The 24,373-nt window shown below is 37.5% G+C and overlaps 1 protein-coding gene across 1 annotated transcript in view; it reads left to right on the forward strand.

Annotated features, from left to right (window-relative positions):
- Nucleotides 1–24,373, forward strand: part of LOC115450162 (homeobox protein homothorax) — a 302,038-nt gene that overhangs the window by 158,860 nt on the left and 118,805 nt on the right. Inside the window, 1 exon segment of the mRNA XM_030178157.2 lies at nucleotides 8,212–8,298. Coding sequence (XP_030034017.2) covers nucleotides 8,212–8,298 — 87 coding nt within the window.

Raw genomic sequence — 24,373 nt, forward strand, 5'->3', positions numbered from 1 at the left:
GCGTGCTTGTTTGTTTTGTAGTGAAATTGATTGCGTGCGATCCCGCGGTGAGACGTTGATGCGAATCATATCACAGACGAACAAGTAACTGCGAGACGTCGGTCCCAGACTATTTACGCGCCCCGCATTACCAGTTTCATTCGGGAAGCTTTTAGGAAACTTGGCACCGCGCGATATTTAAACAGACCAAATTACTGGCAGCGTATCGCTTACCGGCGCGGAAATGCATTCGCAAATGTAGAAAATTAAAACGTACATATCATACTGCACGCACGGCATAAAACAATAAGTAATAATCCACGGGAAGAGAGAAAAAACACGCGAAAAATAGAACCTTTTTCAGAAGCGTTCGGAAACATCGCTAATTGCACCCGCCCAAGGTAGGGCGGGCGGCCCGCCCAACGCTCCTCTATTTCGAGCGCAATAAAACCCATTATTGTACGTCGAATGCCGCCTTTTACTGTCTTCTTGAACTTGAAACTGCGACCTGCAGACTTGGGAACGTCGTAAGGACCGTTCTGGACGGCAGGGCAAAACAAAACTTGTTTTGTGAGCAGCTGGGTTGGGTTTTGTAAGGCGGCTGAGAAAGGGTCGTTGGCTCGACTCGAGGGTGGGTCGGTGTGTTTGACGTATAACTCATCCGTAGGTACAGACGGGCGGCAGATCGATAGCATACCTATTAGACGCGCGGTGTCTGTCGGTAGGTAGTCCGCAATGTAATGAGAGGAATGAACGAGAGACCAGCACTCATGTTTACTTCCTTTAGTATGGTGCTACTACTAGCAAAATAGTGTTTGATGCTTCTAGTTGAGGTTAAGTACTTTGAATCTTGCTTGACGAAGTTATGAATGCATACGTTTAAAAAGTAACGGAGGAATCAATTGGTTTTTACGTTTTTAAATTTTCCAACATTTTTTTGATGTTCTTGTAATTGGTTCTATAGCTGTATTTTTTATAAATGGTAAGTTTCTTATTGGAGTCCGTCTCTGAGACACCGGGTTACTTACTGCCAATAAACAGTGTAAAAGTATCGCTCAATTCCAATTTGAACACTTTGGAGTTTGAGTTATGATTGGGTATTTTATAACATATACTGCAGTGGTTAAAGGTGAAAACTTAATATGCATGAATGCGGTCTGCAAATTATTCAAATTATAATTAAATTCTACGTAGATACTACATGGGAAAGCCGGCAGGAATCAAGTTGTATGCGCCATTGGTATACGGTCAAACAGGCAATTAGGCCACCGATTTTATATCATATCTACCATACAAACACTAACAATACACAAATCATGGATATATTATCGACTTGAAATAATATGATTGAGGAATAGGAAAGATTTGGACTTTTAGATATTGGCACTGGTCATACGAATACCAAGCAAAAGCCGTCAGTACACATTGGCTTTCTCAGACAGGTTAAAATGGAGTTGGCCATACTGGCATCACGCCTTTTCCCTTTCCAGGGGTAGGTAGAGTTGTAACACACAGATTTCGACAGCTATATTAGATCCCACGAAATAAGGTACGAATCTATTGCAATATCGGGCAGACATCTGATACTGAGTACATTTTCTTTATTGTTTTGAATGACGAGACAAGCTTACCGTTCGTCTGATGGTAAGCGATACGACCCATTATAAACAGTAGAAACACCATCCAGCACCTTGAATTACAAAGTATTGTTTAGCATTCCACTGCGCTCGCCATCCTGAGACGTGAAATGTTAAGTCTTATTATGTCCAGTAGTTACACTGGCTATAATGTTCTTTAAACCGGAACACAACAGTGACTGCTGATTGGCGGCAGAAATAGACATTGCGGTGGTACCCAGGCGCACTCTCTCATGAGAACTAGCCAATATCACTGCCGACGCAAGATTCAAACCCGAGACGTCTGTTGGCCGCTTTAAAAAATTTCATGTTCTTCAGCATTACGAAGGTAGTTAAGCCATATGTCAGCTATCGATCGAAGTCCGCTAGTATCTGGATGCCATTAGGGAAATTGCTTTACGCTAGGGCGCGGCCTACCTGTTACATGGCACCTCAGTGGGGTCGACACCAATGTACCTACGTGATACATTAGAATAACATATTAGTGTATTAGTATTATTAGTATACTGTTTGGTATAGTTTTATAAAAGTAGATGTTGTTCAAATTTTAAGAATCTCGAGTTTTCTTAGTAAGTAATATCACTACATAGTATAAAACAAAGTCGCTTTCTCTGTCCCTATGTGTGCTTAAATCTTTAAAACTACGCAACGGATTTTGATGGGTTTTTTTTTTAATAGAGTGATTCAAGAGGAAGGTTTATATGTATAATAACATCCATTAAATAGTGGAGAAATATTGCACCCGTGCGAAGCCGGGGCGGGTGGCTAGTTGATTATAAAATAAAACTATTTTACATATTTTTTATATTATAATTCTACCGACGGTTCGGAAACTGCAGCCTTCATTGTCATGGGGGGGGGGGTGTTAATCGTTCGAAAAGTCAATTACAATATCTACCTACATTTTACAATTATATATTTTTTTTATTGTTTTAGTTATTGACGGTTGTTTTGACGTATCATAATTGCACCTTTTTTTCGTCTATATAAAGTAGCCTATATATTAATCTAGGAAATAGTCTATCCGTGCGACAAATTCCATCTAAATCCGTTCAGCTGTTTACTTCTAACAAACATTCAAACTTTTGCTTTTATTAGTAAGACAATCATAAAGTTTTATCGAAATCGTGTTACTCTGTTACGGATTTATTGAAAATTTTAAACACATCAATAAGAGACCTTATTTGTAACGTGACAAAAACTAAACATTTGAAAAAGACCCATTTCTAAAGCATCTACCGTAATGTCCAAAATCCGAACACAATGTATAAGAAACAGTCGACACATTAAATCAATCTGAGACCCGAAAGAGAACAAAAACAATTTTTATATCGTAAATTTCAACATTTAGAAGGAAACAGAGCAAAAAAGCTGGAAACAAAGGGAGAAAAAAGGGAGAGTGCTCGGGATAGGGCAGCCCGGACGGCAACGACAGAAAAACCAAATGATTTATCGTGTGAAGCGGCGCATCTTCGGCTTTGTGCTGCGCGCAGGTGCGACACAGATACCCTGCAGGATAGTATAGTACACTGCGTGACACTGGATGTGTTCCAGTTAAAGATTATCCTCCTTATTCATAGACGTTATTTAACTAAGGACGGAGCATTGCTGTGATAACAAGTCTGTTTCTCAGTGCTGACGGCATGGCAGCCTTCGCAGTGCGTATACATAGGGCTGTTGTGATTGGCTAATATTGAGATACAACTTGAATCTAGTTGGCTGTCAGATAAACAAAGCTGCGAAACAAACTTGTTATCACAGCAATGCTCTGTTATTAGATAAATAACGTCTGTGAATAAGGGGGTAAGAATATACCAGTGGCGCAGCGTGAAGTTTCCGGAAAGTAAACCCGACACAACATAGGTAGTAATGCATAAATGCGGTCTGCAAATCTAATGATAATTAGATTTTACATGAAAGAGAAGCCAGCAAGGATCGGATTATAGGGACCCTTCGCTACAGAAGTATAGGTTTGATGGAAGTTGAAGCATTCAAGACTTAGACTGCACGATGCTATAGGGATCTCGCACAAGTTGCCCTACTACCGTCGTTATGTAATAGAAAAATAATTATAGGTATGACATTTCCTATCGATATTGTTATCGTTAGTATTCAGAATCCTTATGAAGATCATAACTTTATTAATAACATTTAATGAGTCTTTGAAAGGATGAAAGAAATTTTTTGCAAAAATCCGCATATATGTAAGTTAAAAATAATTATTTCTTATTAGTTATATTGTTTCTTAGTAGTATTTTTCAGGATGCAATTTCATACATAATTAAACACGATATTTACGTAAAAATAAATAGTATGTACACGTGTAAAGTTATTGTAACACATTGGTTTCGCAGGATGTCCTGCAGGATGGAGTAACGAGCGTGGATCCTGCAGGATGTGTCGGAATCGTTCGGAATGATTGCGATTACAATTTGTATTGGTATCAATCAATCATATGCTAGCAGAATCATTGATAAATTAGTATCGTAAACCTTGACTCCTTTGGTGTACGATACCGAACAATTGCTATCCAGTCACTGCTCATGAGCACTAATTAGTAATTTCTCTGTGTCTAATTAGTAAGTAAATAATAATTTTAATTAAACAACATCCTAATTTCAATAAGGAAGATGGTTGGAAGCTTGCACGAGCCTGGGATCCAGTTCTACATTTAATTAAATCTGAACCCAAAAGACTGCTTGCCAAACTTCAAGACACTGTGAGCTCATTCTGCGTAGATCGGACCACCAACAGTTAAAAAAAAAAGTTGTATTTTATAAAATGTAGGTAGATATTGTAACTGGGACTTTACGGATGAACATCTCAGTCCCCCCCGTGACCATGAAGGCTGCAAAGTCTTCGAAACGTCGGGAGAAAACTAAAATATTAAAACCGCGATAAAATTCGTAAAATACTTTAATTTAAATGTCTAACATTCGCGTAAACTTAAGAAAGCAGATAATAATTGCATCTAAACCGACTTCCTGTGGTTCTCTTACTTCAACCCTAAATAAGTAGTCATTCTAACTGCCTTTACTCTAAAAAATAGACTCAAACAATCAAGATTTTTAGCGGTTTTCTAAGCTTGTTCATTGTCTTGCTGTTTCATACCTTCTAGTGCCGTTCTGATGTCTCTTGTTTGAATCCCGGGTCGGGCTGCGATATTATTTTTTCTGCTCTGTATTCTGAATGTTGGAATTCTTGCTCTATATGGCGATAGACTCGCTTTCTATCATGAGATGGAACACACATGACGAAGTATGTGCCCTGAATGTACCTGCCTAGCGCTTCGGAGATAAATGCGTGATGTGTGTTGTTGGATCTTGGATCATCATGTTTATGTTAAGGGATAATGACGTTTATAGCTAGTCGATGATCATCATAATATACCTGTTAACTGTTGAACATAAGGCTCCTTCCGAAGATTCCAAAATCCAAGCTAACTTGAAAACTGTCTGAATCCAGACTTACTACCTTTATCAGCTCATCTGTCATATCTAATACAAATTCAAATCTTAAGTTACTCAGAAACTCATACTTGTATAAACCATTGGAGAGTCGAAACTAGAACTTTGATAATAAACGCACAACGAAACTCAATTAACATAAATATATTTTTTAAACAATTATCATGGATTAAAATAATATTAATGTAAATCGCGTAAAACGTTCAGATAACACTTATTACCGTTACGTCATAGTTTAGCAATCAATTGTTTATATATGTCCCTTATTTGAAAATGGGTAGACAGAAGAGTAACACGTATGTATATTCTATAGCAACATAAATTTATGTCGAACAACAGAATTATTTTACGAAAACAAATTTCTGCGAATTTTTGGTGACCAATACAGGAATGAACCAGAAACCAAAAGCATCATACTCAACTACTAGATGAATGAGATGTTAATGAAGTAATATTATTATAAAACACAAAAATTATATTTCGCCTTGTTTGTAGTTGTCATTTTAATATGTTTAAAAGTAGGTAATAAATAATAATATTGTATTAGATTTAGTTCCGTGTTTCAAGATTATATATGATAGTTTAAACTTAATATTATAATATATTTGTATTTGTTTTCATATCTATTATGGGTCTTATGTTAACTGAAATAAATAAAACAGAAAAATAATTGGGTATTATATTTTTGTTTTATATTATAAACGATTTTTAACTCTATATAAGTTCTATATCATATAAATAATTAACTATGCCTATATTCCAATTAATTAAACAACATTCAAACACTAAAGCATTTCGCGTTAAAAATAATAAATTAGAAATACAGAACTCGTAAAGCCCAAACCGATTATTAAAATCAAATTACAAATTAGTAACAACCAAAAACAATAGACCAGTTTGGCGCTAAAACATGGCAATTAACATTCATATTTCTTTTTTCAACCGGCAACCCAGGCATTACAATTGGTGTTGCCAGGAAAAAACGCGTTTGATACGTATCTCATGTACAATGTATATACATCGTAATAATAGTCGTTAGTGAAATGTTACGTCTTCAAAACGCACCATTTTTGTGGCTGGCAATTATTTTCACTCGATAATTATCGTTTTTTTACCCGCCTTTTGTTCGGTTACGGTTTGTGTTCGATATTTGAATTTTGTTTTTTCTGTACGTAGGTACGTAGTTTACATACGTTATTACATACTGTGTGGGATTCAATGTTAATGAGTTTGGATGGAAAACGTCTCGCTTAGTTCGTAGCGTTTACGTGAAATTTGAATGTAAGTAGTTGGACGGTGGGTATAAAGATAAAGATGTAGAGGTAATTCGAGATATCGTACTGTCGGTTATGAGCGTAGGTAGTAGAGCTGCACTCGTGCCGCGGCGGGGATGGTTCGGACTTGTATTTTTGCATCTGAGCGTACACCGCCGGAAGATATTATTGAGCGGAATATATGCAAGTGTGTCCCGGACCGCGTGCGCCGCGAGTGGCGCGAGTGGCGCGGTTCCTTGCGTTCCCTCGTGCATTAACATACAGCGTCACACTCGAGCCGCGAGCTAACGGGCATATTTAGACAATTTCCCGACAAATCCCCCCGGCCGGGTCTCGCCCCCGTATAAATATTATAGGTGCGCCACCTCGCGCGCCCCATTCTCAAATTCGCCAGGTTATTACAATTTTTCGCGTTATGAATATCGTCGCGAGCCCGCCGTAATGCCCCTCGCGCCGAGGGAGTCACACCTCAGCAATTTTACTTTAATTCTTATTTAGAGTGCCGCCTTATTTCGGTTACAAGATTTTTAGTGTTTGTTTATGGCGGAGGAGACGGCGCGATGGGGTAATTTTCGCCTTTCTCCGAGCCGATGTAATTTTAAGTTTGCCGTTGTACAAAACGCAAATTGCCCATAAAAAGTGGCAGGCGACATGAGATCGCGTCCCGCCGCGTCGCGCGGGGTCAAGGGCTTATTTATTTTGTTTAAAAATCGAACGTTCATCGGCGTCGCGCGTCGCTCATCGCTCGCCGCCCGTCGCTCGTCGCTCGCCGCTCGGCGTCATTGCTCCGCTATCAATCATGCATGCGCCATTGCGCAGCGCGCGCGCGCTTTTGTTCGAATTACGAATTTCGAAAAAGGAACATAACACGCCAAAATTATGGTGGTTGGGTTCCAAATTCGAATTTCAAAAAGAAGAAATTCTGATTTGGAACGCGCCCCCCGCCGCGACGGCCGTGCGAGCGCTCCGCCTGTACCGGCGATAATTATTATTCAATTAAACTATTAAAGTGAACATCGATTGGAGCGTTTTGTTTCGCGTTCCCATGTAGCGCACGAAGAAGCAGACACACGTAGAAAGTAAGCGCGATACACTCACCCGTCGCGCAAACTTATTTTGTCGGGTGAATATGAAAAAAATGTAATAATACAGTGTGACACCGTTAAAAAAGTAACGAAATTGCTAATGGTGTATGATATTGCCTCCCCTCATTTTTGGGGTAAGAAAAGACTAGGGGTGGCAACACCTTCGCTCTCCCAGGAGGTGTTTTTTTTTGAGTCGAGTATTTTTTTCTCTCTTTCTGATGTTTTTTGCGTAATGACGCTGAGGTCCTGGGAGAGTTGGACGAATCCATTAGATAGGCGGGAAGAGCTTAATGTGGCTGTTTTTTTTCTCTCTGAATCGAAATCGGTTGAAAAAACGATGTCACATGTGTCGCCGTGGAGGACATTAGTACGAATTGTAATAGCTTTCCACCCGCCGCGTGCGGAGAGCGGAGAGCGAAGCGCGGAGGGCCATCAAATGTAATTTCTTTATTTGTTTCTCTAAACACATTAAAGTTTTTAAATCGTACGCGCCAAACTTTTAAGAACTCGACTTGAATGAATAAACATCACTTTTTGTTTGGACATAAATCTTATTTGATTACTTCGAAAAAATAAAGATTATTTTTCTTTATCAAAATTAGAATGGTATTCTGTGCACATTAATAACGATTTATCTGTTCATCTTTTAAATTGAATACTGGCCAGACGAGACAGGTGGATTAAAAAGAAAAAAAAGCAATTAAAATTGTCATTCCAATTTCAAATTTTTTATCCTTGTAATTTTGAATGTTTTTTTTATTGTTTGCAGGCAAATGGTGCCCGTCGCGACGTGAGTGGTCGTCCCCGCCCGACGTAACGCGGCGGGTGTACTCCTCAGTATTCCTGGGCAGTCCGGGTGAGTACCCAGGTAATGTACAACACAGCACGACACGCAAAGGGAGCGATACGAGCGACTTATGTTCCAAATTTGAAAATTGATTTATACTTAAAATGAGAGCGGCCAACATCTATCAACTGATTGCATGAGAAGCCGAGCTTTTCTTAATATACTAAAATATGTTGTCAAGATATAAATACTACTTACATAGATTATTAAATTACTAATATTGATTAATGGAAACTGGTAAACATTTAATTTGACAACTGAAACAGGAAGCAACATTCGATCAACATTATTATATATTCTGAAGGAAGGAATTTTATTAGTAATAAATCAAAGTCTTAATGTCAATATTCATGAAAAATGTTATGTTTAGCTACTACTTGTAATTTTATAACATAAGTCACTCCTATCGCTTTGGCAATGTGCACTTATTATCACTATTTTATAATTGTATTACGACGGATGTATAAATCTTACATTCTCATGGGATAAAACTATAATACCATAGATATGTAAGATTTTGACTTTGGTCCATTATCAAAATCAATTTTAAAAAAGTTTAAAATTCGATGACAACACACAACAAAAAAGAAAAAAATAAAACCAGTACTAATTCGCACTGGCAGGTAACAATCAATTTTAAAATTAGAACAAAATAATCCCTCCAATATGTTGACAAAAGCGTGGCGATGTAACGAATATGCTTGTAACGGCGGCCTCCTACGTCACCGCGAGAAATGGTGCTCCATCCATCACGGGGTGCTTGTGACGCGCCGCTGTGAATCTTGTACAAGGTCACCGCGTCTACACTGACGTTCGATTTTTAAATAATTCACAATTTTATCAATTGGCTAATCGATAGTAGAATCGATATTTTAATTATGGTAAAGACTTATGTAGATTTTAGTGATTAGGGATTTTTAGTATCTGTTTTAAAACATATTTGTGTATATAACTTTTCCTAACAGTTGGTAATAGACTTACTATTTTTTTTAATCGACGGAACGACAAATTGGCCTCACTACACGTGATTATAAATGAAGGAAAACCCAAAAACATATCGACCGGCCAGAAATAATCATCCCCAGACAGTCGGCACAGTTATGCCGGCCTGCTTAATTGCTTTTCCACGCTCCGCTTCATGATACCCGTACATCTATAACTCATTCAACATAGAACATTTACCGCTCTCTCGTTAAATCTTGCAATTGATACATATTCGATACAATTTCCGTTGCTATCGAACCTCGTCTCGTTGCGTCGTGCTGCGACAACCCGCGGCGTGATGCGCGCGCGCACCGCGACAGCCCATCGATCACGCATGTTATCGACTCCATCTGTGTCATCATGTTGCAAGGTCGCGTTAAAATCTGGAAAACATGGAAAAATTTAGCGTTTGCTTTTCTATAATCTTTGCGATGAATTTATGAGTATAAATCATGCTATTTTAGGTCAAAATAAGTATGTTTTCGTGGTGTCTGATCTCCAGGAATTTTAAGATCCTGTCTTACCATAAACTGTGTTCCCACTTTTTATAATTGATACTGTCTCTAATGCGGATTTTGTAGAACATCCATGTAGCCATGTTTGCCTAGTACATATATATAAAAACTACATTGCAAGATGTTACAATTTTTCATGGCTCTAATGCGGATTTTGTAAAACATCCACGAGGCCATGTTTTCCTAGTACAAATATGTATTACTTAATTAAATTATGTTACAATTTTCACGGATAAATTATCTTAAATAGGTTACAACTAGATATACCTACCTATGTGTTATATAAGTAAATCCAATTTTTTTCCGCCGGGTTATCAATAGAGTTGGCATAAGCACCTATATTTCATAAGGAATACGGCATTATATCTTAAATTCCTTGGCCCCATTATGCAAAGAAAAATAAGACAAAATAAAATCAATTAGCTGACAAGAATGTGATATTTCAAAATTAGAAAATATTTTAAAGGTCCAAACATTACGAATTGAATAAACGTATTATAAATTAAATTCCTTGTGATTATGCAAAAGAAAAATAAAATAAAATAATCAATATTTCAAAATTTAATATGACGAAATTTTAAGGCCGCTGTGAAGCAAAATAAAAATAAGGCTATTTTATATTATTAATATTTAATTTTAGAAAATAAGGCTTAAAACAGCATACAATTTCATCATGTGTATGTTAAAGGGAAGTAAAAGTGTTACATTGAATTTTACGTATGTTCACACCTCAATTCCTACAGGGGTAGGAAGAAATCTAACTAGTATACTTAGTACCGTTCCGTAATGTAGTGTGCAATCTACTGCAAATAATCAACATTGAAAAATAAGACATATGTGTCGAAAACTTCAAACTTGTGAGCGTCCAAGATCTCAGTAATTTTGCAGCGTGATTAGACCTATTAAAATTAATAACATTTTTTTATAACGTCGTGTAGTTAAGATATAAAGGTTGTACCAATTAAAAAGCATTAAATAATCGGTTGACACGGTCGACGAAGGTTTTTACTAATCACGGCTCGCCATTCGCCACTCGCACCGCCACGGCTTACGATATCCTCGCAATAAACGCCACACTAACAGCGTTTGATCCACTTTTTGTCTATATATTATACTCATAAAGTTTTATGAACGCTAGCAAATCATTTTAGCACTTTTGTAAGTAATTTTAATTCAAACAGGTTTTTATAAATACACGCCATATTTTATTGTGTTTATAAATAACTTAAACAAACATTACGAGGCGCCGCGTCGGTGTTGCGGCGACATCTAGCGGTACGCACGCGAAACAAACTACTACGCGCGCCCGTCAATTCAATACCAGCTTTAATTACGAGTAATAAGTCATGTATTACCATTACGGGGTTACGGGGCTTGCGATGTTACGGTATTGGAATGAGTGGCGCTATCCGTCCCGCTCGCTCTCGGCCGATGACGTATGTTTATCTCGCTCGTGCATTACACGTCAACTCATTGCCCGTTTCCATTACACTATATCAATTACCGGTCGTTGCTCGTTTGACCGTCGCTTTGATCACACGAACATATTTTTTTGATCCGGGATAACAGTTGCCGTGAGTATTCCAATACCGGTACTTGAACGGTGTTTTGAATTCAAACATAATATTTATGTAGGTTTCTGCGCAGAACAAAAGGATCGCTGATTTTCATTTCGGGCAGAAATGTAAAATCAGCGGAATAGAACGACATAGCCGCATAACTCAACATACATTCCCGATTTTGTTCTACGTTCGTAAACGGACGTACAATGGACGACGCGACGGAACCGGCACAAAAAGTGCGCCAGAAAGAGAAGTCGTAAGATTATCGACGCCGTCTTCATCGAGGAAGGAATCGAACGGCGAGAGAGCACACGCGATCACGTCTTTACGACGTGCGAAAGAGATAAAACAATTCCTTATGTCGCTATTCTTAAGTCGTTTGCGCGTTCAGTATGCCACTTTATGCCGTCACGTTAAGGTCGCAGTTTCATTGTTTTAATTAGGTATCGACGATACAGCGGTAACGTAACGGAACGTTATAACTTCATTTAGCCGGATCCGTGAATTAGGCTCTTGTCTAATAAAAAATAGGGTCGTTTTTTGTTTGGAGAGTGGACGGTGGTTGTGGCGCGTGGTGCGCGTCGTCGGTTGCCATGGATACCGGTCGCGTTGGAATGCCCCGTCGGGCGAGCGAGCTGAATCAGTGTTCCCCGCTCGTGGAGATGTTTTTACCTAAATTAGTAACAAAAACAATGCTCCCCGATAATGAGTTATGGATGTGTGCGTCTCTACTCGCTGCTCGTTGCTCGACGATAGCGCGCTCTGTTTGTTTTTATATAGGTGACATTTCATGCTGGAGAGATATTTCAGTCGCGAGTGTTTCGTCGGCGACACTTTTAGTTGGATCACTCATAATAGACTCCATTCAAATACACCACGAGTTAAATTTATGATATGAATTTTGAAGTTCTCATGTTGAGTGTGTTTTTATTTACAAATACATCGGCGATGACGTTCTCGTTAGCTCAATAGACTAAACACGGCGAGTGGCGTGTAGGCGTAGCAAAAACTGCGTGGGGCAACGTGTTCGACGCCCGGTGCACGTCCCGGTGCGGGTCTTCGAACTCATTCATCAAGCTGCGCCGTAATTACGCCGCGCGCGCCTAAACATGAAAAACGAACGTATTTTTAATAATTCTCATTATGAATTCGCGTTCGAAATTTGAAATTAGAAACAGTGCGGGACGCCGCACGGCGATGTCGTGGGTGCGAGCGAGAGAGCGCTAAATTGCTCAATTTGTGCCAGCGCTCATAACGCGTCTTCGGGTTCCTTTTTCAAAAAATCCAATGAGATCGATCGCTCGCCATGTCCGCAAATTAGAGCGGGAATCGTTGTTCGTTAGCGATGCGCGCATTCCGGAACGCTCTAACCGTCTTGCGGTCGACACGGGATAATAGTTTCTATGTCGTGTAAATAAGTACGATAATCTCACGCATGTTGTTAATCTTAATCTGCGTTTCGAGAGTCAAAGCTCACCGCCTTAGCAATGCTTGAGTCCGGGCGCTTATTTCGCTCGTCCGCTCGCAGCGCTCGCCGCTCGCTCGCGGGGTCACGCTGGCGCGAAAATTGCACTCGGCTTCATTACCCGTTCGTGCAATGACCGGCCCTTATGTACTCGCGCCCGCAAATGGCTTTTAACTCGGCCTTGTTCTCAGATGGCTTGGTGGACGTGTTATGTGCGAAGTGTGGACGGGGTTCGATTCCGCGTCAGAATAGAATTACTGTTATAGTTCATGGTTAATAATAAGGAATTGCTGTCAATATGTAGAAAAAGTGATTTTATTCTAAGTTAATAACTGTTAAAATTAAATAAGTAGAGGTTTTAGATCATTCATAATTGCCGACGGACTATAGAAGCAAAAAGAATGTCTACTATATATATTTTTATAACGATTTCCCATAAGTACATAAACTCATGCTTATACCCACAAACGGGTAGACAGAGTCGGAACTAGACCCACTAAAATTATTTCCACATCCACATTAAACGCAGTCTAATTCTTTGCAACTTAGATGTTTTACATCAATAGACTTATCCTAACTTGAGAATCGAATTTAGACCCTTAGGGACCGATTAGATGTCATAAAAAATGCTTTATTCATCACATAGGCGAACATAGCTGCACTTATATATTATGTACATGAGAATATTTATCATTTAAATAAAGGCGCTTATATATTGTAGCCTCTACATACTGTTTCTGAAGTTATTTTGAAGAAAAAAGCAAGATTCATCTTACTAATATTATAACTTATTAATATAAATATGTAATTATTTGATATCACTATTGTGTTCCGGTTTGAAGGACATTGTAGCCAGTGTAACTACTGCACATAATAACACTTAACATCTCATGTCTCATGGTGAGCGCAGTGGAATACCAAACAATACTTTGTAATTCAATGGATGGTGTTTCTACTGTTTATGGTCGTATCGCTTACCATCAGGCGAACGGTAAGCTCGTCTCGTCATTCAAAGCAATTAAAAAAAATTACATAGCAGCCTTTTGGCATCACAGGCGCCAAAGCCACTTGAGCAATATCAGCCCTGTATTATAGTCCTACTGCAGCTCGAGTCTCTACTACTGAGATTAGGCCTTAGTCCACCACGCTGGCCTAGTGATTGGTAGACTTCATACACTCTCAAACCTACCTGAAGCCAATGGCTGTGCTTTAAATGAAAATATGTTTAGCAACTTCGTAAGCAGCGATAGCCTAGTTGGTTGTGGAACGGACTGCCGAGACGAATGTCCGCAGGTAAAAATCATAAAGGCACAACCTTTTCTAAAATTATGTGTGTATTCTTTGTGAATTATCGCTTGCTTTTACGCTGAAGGAAAACATCGTGAGGAAACCTGCACACCTGAGAAGTTCTCTATACGAAATTGGAATACCTTCAAACCTAACTGAAGCTATTATCTGTGCTTTAAATAAAAATCGGCTGAGCAACTTGGAATGAAATTTGGCCCTAAGATAGAAGATATCCTAATATTTAGTTTATTTTGTCCCTGAATCTTTTCGCCTACTGAGGCCTTATTCTCTCTCTTTATATATTAGTATAAATGAGAAAGTGTGTGTGTGTTACGCATTGACGGCTTAATTACTTATCAGATTTATGTCAAATTTGGTGTTACTCTCCCCTATTTCTTCTAGACCCTTTATCACGCTCCATGAAAGCCTCCAGCGCTTATTAGAAAGACCGGGCTAATCTATAGCCACTAATTCAAAACGCATCCCAAGGTCCTGTATGCTCAATTGTTGACGCCGGTGGTCTGCGTGAGAGAGCAATTTGTTCCCGACCTGTGACCTCGGGTATGCTAATGCGCCCGGTCACTGAAGGGTGGGACTTGGTATTCAGTTCCCGACGGGGGAACTGAATACGGTATGTAAGAAAGTAATGTTTTAAGTGTGTAGTATGGTGGTAGAGACTTGAGAAATGGAAGTCTGATGTTTGATTCACTATAGGTATGTATATATCTGTCTATACTAATTTTGATAAAGCGTAAACGTTTGTTAGTTTGTTTGTAAGTTTGTAAACGGTAAACCCTGGAACTACTGAATCGAATTAGAAAATTCTTTTACTAATAAGACGCTACATTACTCTTGAATACTATAAGCTTTTCGTCCCGGTAAATCTTTTTCACTCAGACGTAACCGCGGGGAAAAAGGTTGTAAAATATAATATTATAAAGTTACTTTTATGCCGTCGGATAACATTAACAATAGTTTTAACTCGATGTTTATTTTATTGTGAAGAATAAAATAAAATTGTAGAGAACAGTAAAGGTATACACTATATGTTCATGTAACCGAGTGACTGGACGAGTTAGTAGTATCTGATGGTGAGGACAATGACCAAAACAGACTCAACTCAGAACTTAGGAATGCCAACGCTTCGTCAACAGCCCAAGGAAATGGCCTTCATAATGTTTCTTAGACCTGCTTTGAAAAGGGAAACTCAGAATAAATACAATTAAGGACTACCGCTGACTCTATAGTATTGTATTGGTTAGAAGAAATAAGGATGTTTGGATTTCAGCATTTTGGTGTAACGTTTTTGACAAATCATTACGGTTATTGTTTTAGAAATATACTTAGGCATCTATATTTCGTCACCTAGACACCTATCGCCAGTTGTTCATTTCTTGAATAGATAATTCATACAGAACGAATAAGGTCACTTGCGCCTTATCTATCGGACCAGTCAGACTGCTCGCCGTGACGCGCGGCGTGTCGCGGCTCATTGTCGCGCGTCACCCGGCGTCATGTTCCCTAACCTCGCACACCCACATCTCCATCTCGACCTTATCGCGCCATCGCAAAACAGAACAAAACCTCAATCAAATGTAAAGGCATTCGGGATCATAACCGGGCCGGCACACACGCCGGCAAACAAAACAAAACCACCGTAATGCACTAAGTGTCCGTCTTAAAACGCGTCGGCCGGCCACTCCGGCGGGCGGGCGAGCCAAACCGGACCGACCGGCGCGCGCCGAAGGTCCAAAGCGGCGCGGCGGAGGCGGCGGCGGGGCGCGGGCGGGCGGCGGTGATGGATTGCCCAATCAGGCGGCGTGGCGATGCCGCGGTAATCGAGCACTGCGCCCCGAGAGCACACTAGCGCACTGCGCCGCTCCGCACCGCCCTTACTGCCTTCTTCACCACTGCTGCAATCCACTTTACATTCTTCTTTAATTATCACTGTCATCTTCTTATGAACTCCTGGTACTTTACATAAAAAATCAGTTAATTACTACTTAAACAATCAATACTACTAACTCTTATGAGTTTCTAATACCCTAATACCGATTCTTGATAAGGTGTAACTATCAGCTGTTATAGACAACTTAACTTATTGTTTAATTGTGTTTAATAAGAAGTTAAATGTTATTTACGATCAACTTTGTCACTTGGAGCGCTGTTTTTGTGTAATAAATGTACAGTAATATTCTCATGTATTTTCTTATTAGCTGGTGTTGACATTGACACACATGTCAGATAGGCACATATTAAAATATAATGGACGTATAAAGATTTGTTTCAAGCTTGGTCTGACATATAGAATGGCAACCATATATAGATATATCTTATATTTTTAAATTCAGTTGAATGAGAAACGCAAGTTATTCCCTAATCGTACACACCATCCTTAATTTTGAAGTCATGCTGTATGGACTACGCTCGTAACTCTGACACATATTTTGATTCAAAATTTTGTGAAATTTAAGCTAATAAGACTACAAAACATACATTTCAACATTATATTTCTATACAAATATAAAGCTCCAAATGTGCCTTTGAAAACAAGAAATCTTCAACTAATATAATGTATGTTTCAAATTATATCAGTGCTATATGACTCATCAATGACTTAAAGCTTGATTATAATTATATCAGGCTGATGAAAAATTACTTTTACAGTATTGATCCTTGTATTAGCATATTCTAGTGGTCCACGACCCCTACCACCCCCAATGTCTTAACAAATTAACAATCAACACTGCCAACCCCCTAACATTTTTATAAATCCAAATCGATAAGTACCAGGCGACCAGCAACGGGTCGGAGGGCAGACTATGAATTACACGGATCGATCGCGGCCAACTGTTGTAGACAAGGGAAAAAACCGCCCCGCGGCCATTATGAGGCACGTGAGTAATTCGGGACCTGTCACCGACAGCGCTCGGGCACGTGGACGGAGCCCGACTCGCCATTGTCGGCCGGCAAACGAAACAGCGACCGTGAATTCTTAAGACTATTGTGATAGTATTGCTTTAAATTCGATGGGTAGGTCGCTGCTGATTATTTCGGACATGTGGAGATCATTTTGCCGTATAAAAAAAACACGACACAATTTGGATGACACTAAATTGATCATGAAACAAATACGTTACAATTTCTGACCAAATAACAATGCTGGCTTACTACTGCTAGGTTACTAATATATGCAATGCCTTTTGCTTTGATACTCTGACGGATAATAGTATATCTATACATATTATAAAACAAAGTCCCCACATCTGTCTTTCTGTATGTGATCAATTTTCTCAAAATCTACTGAACGGATTTTTTTACGGTTTTTACTAAAAGATAGTACAATCCTTGAGGAAGGTTTCGGTTAATAGTACATTACGGATTTATGTAAATTTACTGAAATATAACGATTACTGTTGAAGAGGTCGCGTGGTTGAAAAAAATCTCATAGGGTTTACACTTTCCACACACAATTCACGCGGGCAAAGCCGTGGGTACAACTAGTATATAAATAATACTATGCGAGAGATTTCAGTACTTATATCTTCATTTAGTTATAAATAATATCAGCTCTGTATATACTGTCCCACTGCTGGGCACAGGTCTTAACTACTGAGAGGAATTAGGCCTTACTCTACCACACTGGCCTATTGCTGGCAGACTTCACACATTCTCAAAAACCTTATTTCCTCAAGATTTTTTCCTTTATCATTAGATATATAACAAAATGGAAACAAAATATATTATTAACAATAAGCCTTATAAATCACACGGACTAAATAAATGATACGATGCATTAACAAGCCTCCAGCGATTCCCCGTTATTATTGAAGTTTTTATATGCGTATAGACTATAGAGCATGCGTGGATGAGAATTATAGTGGGTTCGATTACTGATGTTTTTAGCTTGGAATTATTTTCTTAAATAAGTTTTTGTGAAGTTAGACTTGTTATAAAGGTTAGCCTAAAATTTTAGTTTCCATGAGGATAAATAAAGAGGTTAATTTAATGTTCCATTAATAAATAAAACCATGTATGCACCTTTACCTTAGCTAACATTGTGCCGAAACCCATCTATGTATAACGAATATCCAACAAAAATCCCAGTTTAAATTTCAGATTTTTTGAAAATTACTCTATTTCATTTCAGTCTAACCGCATAAGTATTTTCACATATATAATCCGCTCCATATCTCACGAGTTCTGTTTCCCTAATAACCAACCCTTTCAAACAAAAACTCAACAAATTACTCAAACGGTTCCAATTTAAATTCCATGAACGATATAAGTATCAAATATTCCAAATATGCGGCGGGCGTCAGTAAAAAACTGAGATGATGCATGCGCTTGGACTGACAGCCGGGATCAGTCAAATTATAGTTATTTCAACTAGCTATTTAAAATCTAATATTGAGTGAGAAACGACTCGGTTTTTTGAGTTGATATTGTTTTTGTCAATTTTGAGTGGAACGGAACTTTATTTTATGATTTGCGTAGACACCCGTTTGCTTTGAAAGGCATTACATTTTTCTGTACATTTTTGTTTGAATAAATAGCTATAAATAATGTTCAGAATGAAGTCTCTGTACTGGATTTATTCAGCGACTTTTGCTTTACATTTTGGAGAGGTAGTTAAAGTAGGCCAGTCGGTCAGTCCAAGCGTGGTGAACAGTTTGACTGACTCCAGTCATCCAGAGGAAAGATCTTTTATCTAACAATTACTACATGTAAACAATTACTGCTAAAAATAAACCTATTCCTAAATAAATAGATATAACGTTTCATCGAAATTTATTTGGCTTAGTACATGTTAAGAATCAAACTCACGACCCGTCGCTACTAAATCAATTTCTATAATACTATATTTATATAGGCTAATAGCTACACAATTTTGAATACAAAATTTGAAGCCACGTGACTCATAAAAGGCTATCTTTAAAGGAATTTATAGATAATAAAATGTAAAGAATGCGGTCAAATATAATTGAGGCAATTCCCGTAACAACCAGTAGCCATATTATCAACATAAACTATGGATCAAGGGATAGTCGATTAAATATCTTTATAAAAGGGTTCAATCGTGCGCTCTTTTAAAAGTAAAAGATTTTGACTTGTGACGTTTAAATTATTCTGCAAATATTATTTATGGCGAATTAGAAGATATCCAGGTCGCAAAATAAAAAAAAAAGAAATACAATATAGAATGCCAGTGTTATAAAAAGGATTATTTTTTCAAAATATAATTGATTGCAAAATTATTTCGTATCATTAAATATGGTATTACGTGAAATGAAAAGTGATCGCTCGGGCGTTCTAACGGGACGCGCACATAAACTACACGCACATAAAACATGACATTTTATTGCAATACGAAAATTGTTTTTATTGTGTTGGCGGCATGACGGACACCGTCGGCGTATCTCGCTTATTACCGCGGTTTATATCGCATATAAAGTGCCTCCAGATCCGCCGATGGTCGCTGATCTCCGCCGATCCGGGCCTCTCGCTGCACTTTTTGCTTTCTTACAATATTTTTGCATCGATATAAAGACAATTTTTTTATTCATAAACGGCCGTTTCGCAAGTTCAAAAATAATAATGAGCCGGTTATAAAAACGTCGAATTTATAAGGGCCCGTCAGCTCGCCGCGGGACCTCGGACGAATTTAATACGATCTCTTATAGCGAAAAACTCCTTATTAAATAAACTTTGAAAACGTAAAATTACGCGTGCCGAGCTCTGTCGGCCGAGCGGCCTCGCCCGCGCGCCCACAATAAAAACTGGGATTTGACAAGATTAAAATTGTAATACAAGTTATATCTGACGTGCGCCATATTGCTTTTTCGCTACGGTTTATGTTTATTGATATATAATATTTTAAATACGCGACGCGTGACACACCGGCGCACCGGCGCGCCTCGCAGATGAATAACTTACGTACAACTTAAATTGCACGTCCAGAAATAATTAAGGATCTTCGTGAAATCGGATAAACGGAAAAGTGGCAGATAAATAACGTGCGGCGTTTTCGGTAGTTTTAAATAACTTCGGCCTGGCAGAACACTGGCCGCCGATGACACTACAAATTAAAAAGAAAAAAACTGTCATGGCCGCCTTCGCTTTCCCGCCTCGCTGTCAATATCCATTCAACGGGCGACGGGCGCGTAACTCTTTAATAAAAATGAATCGTTTCTGAATAAATTATTGTTTGCATAACACGTCTATTGTGGTTCGCTCTAAACGTTGTAATTCCGATACGAAAGCACTTAACTTGAAGAAATATGCATATCGTTGGCATAATAACTTGAAAGGTGTGTTCGCAATATCCGCTGTAATAAAGATAAAAATCATTTATATTTTAGGATTCAAGTCTTTGTGACGCTTTCTACGTATTTTTATGTTAGTAAAAACATTATAACATAATCTGGAAGATATATTAAACGCAAACTAAACTCACAGTTTGTTCAACAATATTAATACTGTATTTCGATTACAAAGTTCATATGTAAATCCGCTATCGGCAAAATGATATATAAAATGATGAGGTTTAAGGCTATTTCAAACAGCTAACAGCGGAGTTAAATAATATTACGTATTGCTTGAGATTATAGAAAGTTATAGTTCGTATTTCCTAGTGGTAGTAACATGTTTAAATTGCAAGACATCGTCCTATACCCGGAGGTTTAGTTTCAAATTCAGCAAAAGTTGAGACATAAATCCTTATTATTTATAAATGAGTATTTACTTTTTTTTAACATCATTTAAATATCTCAATAAGAATCAAGGCAACACACGTTCACAATACCAATTGCCTTTCTCGGTACAATAACTACATCCTATCTATAGTCTTGTCACAACGCCTATAAGTCCACTGATAATAGCAGATAAAAGGCGAACTAAAATCCGTCGGCAATCACGCGCTCAATAACAACCAGTTCATTAACAACCAGTTCATTAACACAATCCAAAACATTACTATAAAAGTAAATATTTTTCCATACAGTCACAAACGCCACTGCATTACGTCCAGCGACAACCATACACAGAATCCACATCATTTTCACAATCCAAAAGCCATCTTCGTATCTGTGCATATTATTTACCACAGCTATCCAATTTAAAATCTATCTTTAACAACGTGTTATTTTCCCACAATTCGGTCGACGAGCCGTTAGCTGGCAACACAGGCCATCATGGCGGCCATTACTGGAGATTACCACTAATGTAATGTGTCGGCGATTTGAAATAATCACGCAGATTACGTACGACGTGTTGTGTAACCATTTAATCAATACCCGGCCGTGCTGCTTGGCTATTTGTGGAATATGCCATGAGGTCTATGTAAATCTGTGTTATGTACGCGTGCAACCAATCGAATGGGGATTGAGTCAAACTCTTAACCTTACTTTTTATACAAAACATTCTAAATTCAAATTTTTAAATTGACGTTCCTTGTTTGAAATTGTAGAATTGCGTTTTTCAAATATGTTCTAAATTTGAAATTTCAAACTCAACAGTAACCAACACAGCTATAAAAATAGTAGCATTAGTTAATTCTCAACAATGTAAGGTGGAGCGTAACTCAGCGTGCGGTGTGGCGACTTGTTAGACAGTCGTAAAAAAACCGTCGCTATTCTAATAAAACAGGTACTAACGAGAAAATAGGGTGGTTATTATAAGTGTCTGCGGTTGGTACCGGCGCGGGCGGCTAGCTAAGTGACAGGAATGCGCTGCCACTTATCTGCACGTTTAATTAAAAAAGGTTGGGTTGTGGTCGCCGGAGGTCGCGGGTTCGATTAAGTTTTGTGGAAAATGTGATTTTCGTTTTAGAGTTTGAAGTGCTCATTTGTTAAAACATAAAATATGTATTATTTTTGTGATCCGGGTTTGATCATTTTATTTGAATTCGGTTAACATATCGTAACTAGTTTTAAATTAAAGTAACTTAAAGTTTGACATATTGATTTATCGATTTTAACGCACTCTCCCCTATTGCATAAAAGATGGCGCTGTATTCTAAAACTTTTTTGCATTTTAATAATTACAAACATTTGTCAAGTGTCCAAAAATATGTGCATATTTATTAGTTTCCATATAAAGATACGTAAAAGCATAATAAAGGTTAACGGTTGCAAAAAATGTTTCCAGATAATCTAATTCCATAGACATAGATAACAAAACTTGTTTGTAATTCGTACGAAATGTTGGACGTTCGTAAATCACTATAATTTCGCATAAATTAACATTTTAATGTACGTCGTATTAAAATTGTTAGAAAAAAAGCTGCGAATATTTTAACGTTAATACTAGCGCCTCCAGGCGGTCGAAGTTGGAACGAATTGCATGATCTCTTATCGAAATCGATATTAAGTAATTTATCCATAAATTCGACAATATTTTGTGGAAAGTAACACAAATATTGCAATTCAATAATAAAATAATGAACATTAAATTTAATTAAATTATTGGTACTTATGGCTCGACACTATGTCAAAAAGTAGGGTAATATTGATGACGTCATTATATACATTACAAAAGAAACATTCAAGCCATTTCAGGGAAAGTGTATCATTTAAAATAAGAATTACCACAACTTTTAATTATATCTTACCTTGTTTACGTTTACTAGCGCCATCTAGTAAAAATTTGCGGGACTAAAATGCATAACCTCATAACTATGCTATAAAATTTAAATGCCTGCCATCAAATGATAAGATAAGATTAATGCTTCTTTAATTTTGAGAAAAATATAAATTTTCAACTAGTACCAGTTGCATAGATAATTTTATTTATATTTAGAATATTTATACGATTTTTAATGCTTTTTTATCTTTATTAATATTTTATACTTGAACAGTTTCAGTCAAAACAAGGTCGAAATCTTAATTTTGGGTCAGAATTTAATTGTTTTCATTCCTGAGGTCTTAATAAATTAATTTAGAAACTAACCCTTACACAATTTGTTAAACGAAGTCACCCCTGATCACTTTAAGGATAATCAAACTTTAATGATTCTCAGTACTACTAAAAAATGATCATTTTTATTACTGATGCAAAACCAGTTATCGACGGAGTATGTCAGTGATTTATTGTCTGGAGTGCTGTGGGTCGCCGGTTCGATTCCTGCAAGTCATTTACCGTTGTGAATACTAAGGTCGTAGGTATTTTTCACAACGGCGATGCTGATTTTGTTCTTTCAAAAAAGAATAAATGTTTGATTGGTCATCAGTAACGGGAATTTAGGAATTTGAAAAATATATAATGAAGTATAATTCAATAACATTTATAACATTTAATAAAATTATAACAGGCCGATGTCTGTACATTATAGAATGAAGAAATACTAATATTGGGGTTCTTTATTAGAGCAACGGAAACCAAAATAACAAGTTTTTTAAAATTTTGTATTTGCATATTCAAAGTTCTGATAGAATTCGCAGCTTGGACGAATATATATTAAAAATTTCTACATTTTCCATTTATTATAAGTATAAAATATTTAAATTTACACACACACGCCATTTATCCTCGAGAGGGTAGAAAGAGGCTGTACATTGCGCCGTGCGTATTCCATTCCATAGGGGTGAGCCTCTCTCCATGTCGGGCACAAATTCCAGATTCGGATATCGAACCCAAGACCTCAGCAATCGCAACCTACAACTACGCCACCGACGCATTGTTAAATATAAAATATTTATTATTGTACGTCACCAGTATTCAGATATTCCAATCGAATAGCATTTACATTGCATTAACAAGGTTTTTCTGACAAACACGAGACGTCAGATTTCATCAGAAGTAACAATCACGCTGTAATTTGACGTCAAGATGCAATTACTATTGTTATCTCATTTGCGTTACTATTAATCATTATTGTCGGATTAACTGAATTTTAATTGGTACCTGTTTACGGAAGTTTATTTTTTTATTAACTGTTAAAAAGTTATTTAATAATATTGGGTCGTGAATTGATTTAGGTTTTATAGTTAAATAATAACTTGTAATTTAGTTCTTTTCTTACCTTCACAATCATCTCTTATAATCAGCTCCTTATGATGCTCTATCGATGACGATTAATAATGAACACTGTTGTACTACTTCAGGTTGTTTGTTTCTCTGTTTGTGGCTAAACATTCAAATTCGACATATGTTTACTTTTAGTATGTATCTTATGAAGTACTGAACTATTGATGATAGTTAATAAAGAAAGTTTTATTAAGAATAAAGTAACATAACTTTTTCCGGTTTTTTCTATAAAATTTTAATCTGAT

This window comes from Manduca sexta, chromosome 13 (assembly GCF_014839805.1).
Source record: "Manduca sexta isolate Smith_Timp_Sample1 chromosome 13, JHU_Msex_v1.0, whole genome shotgun sequence".
Lineage (NCBI taxonomy): Eukaryota > Metazoa > Arthropoda > Insecta > Lepidoptera > Sphingidae > Manduca > Manduca sexta.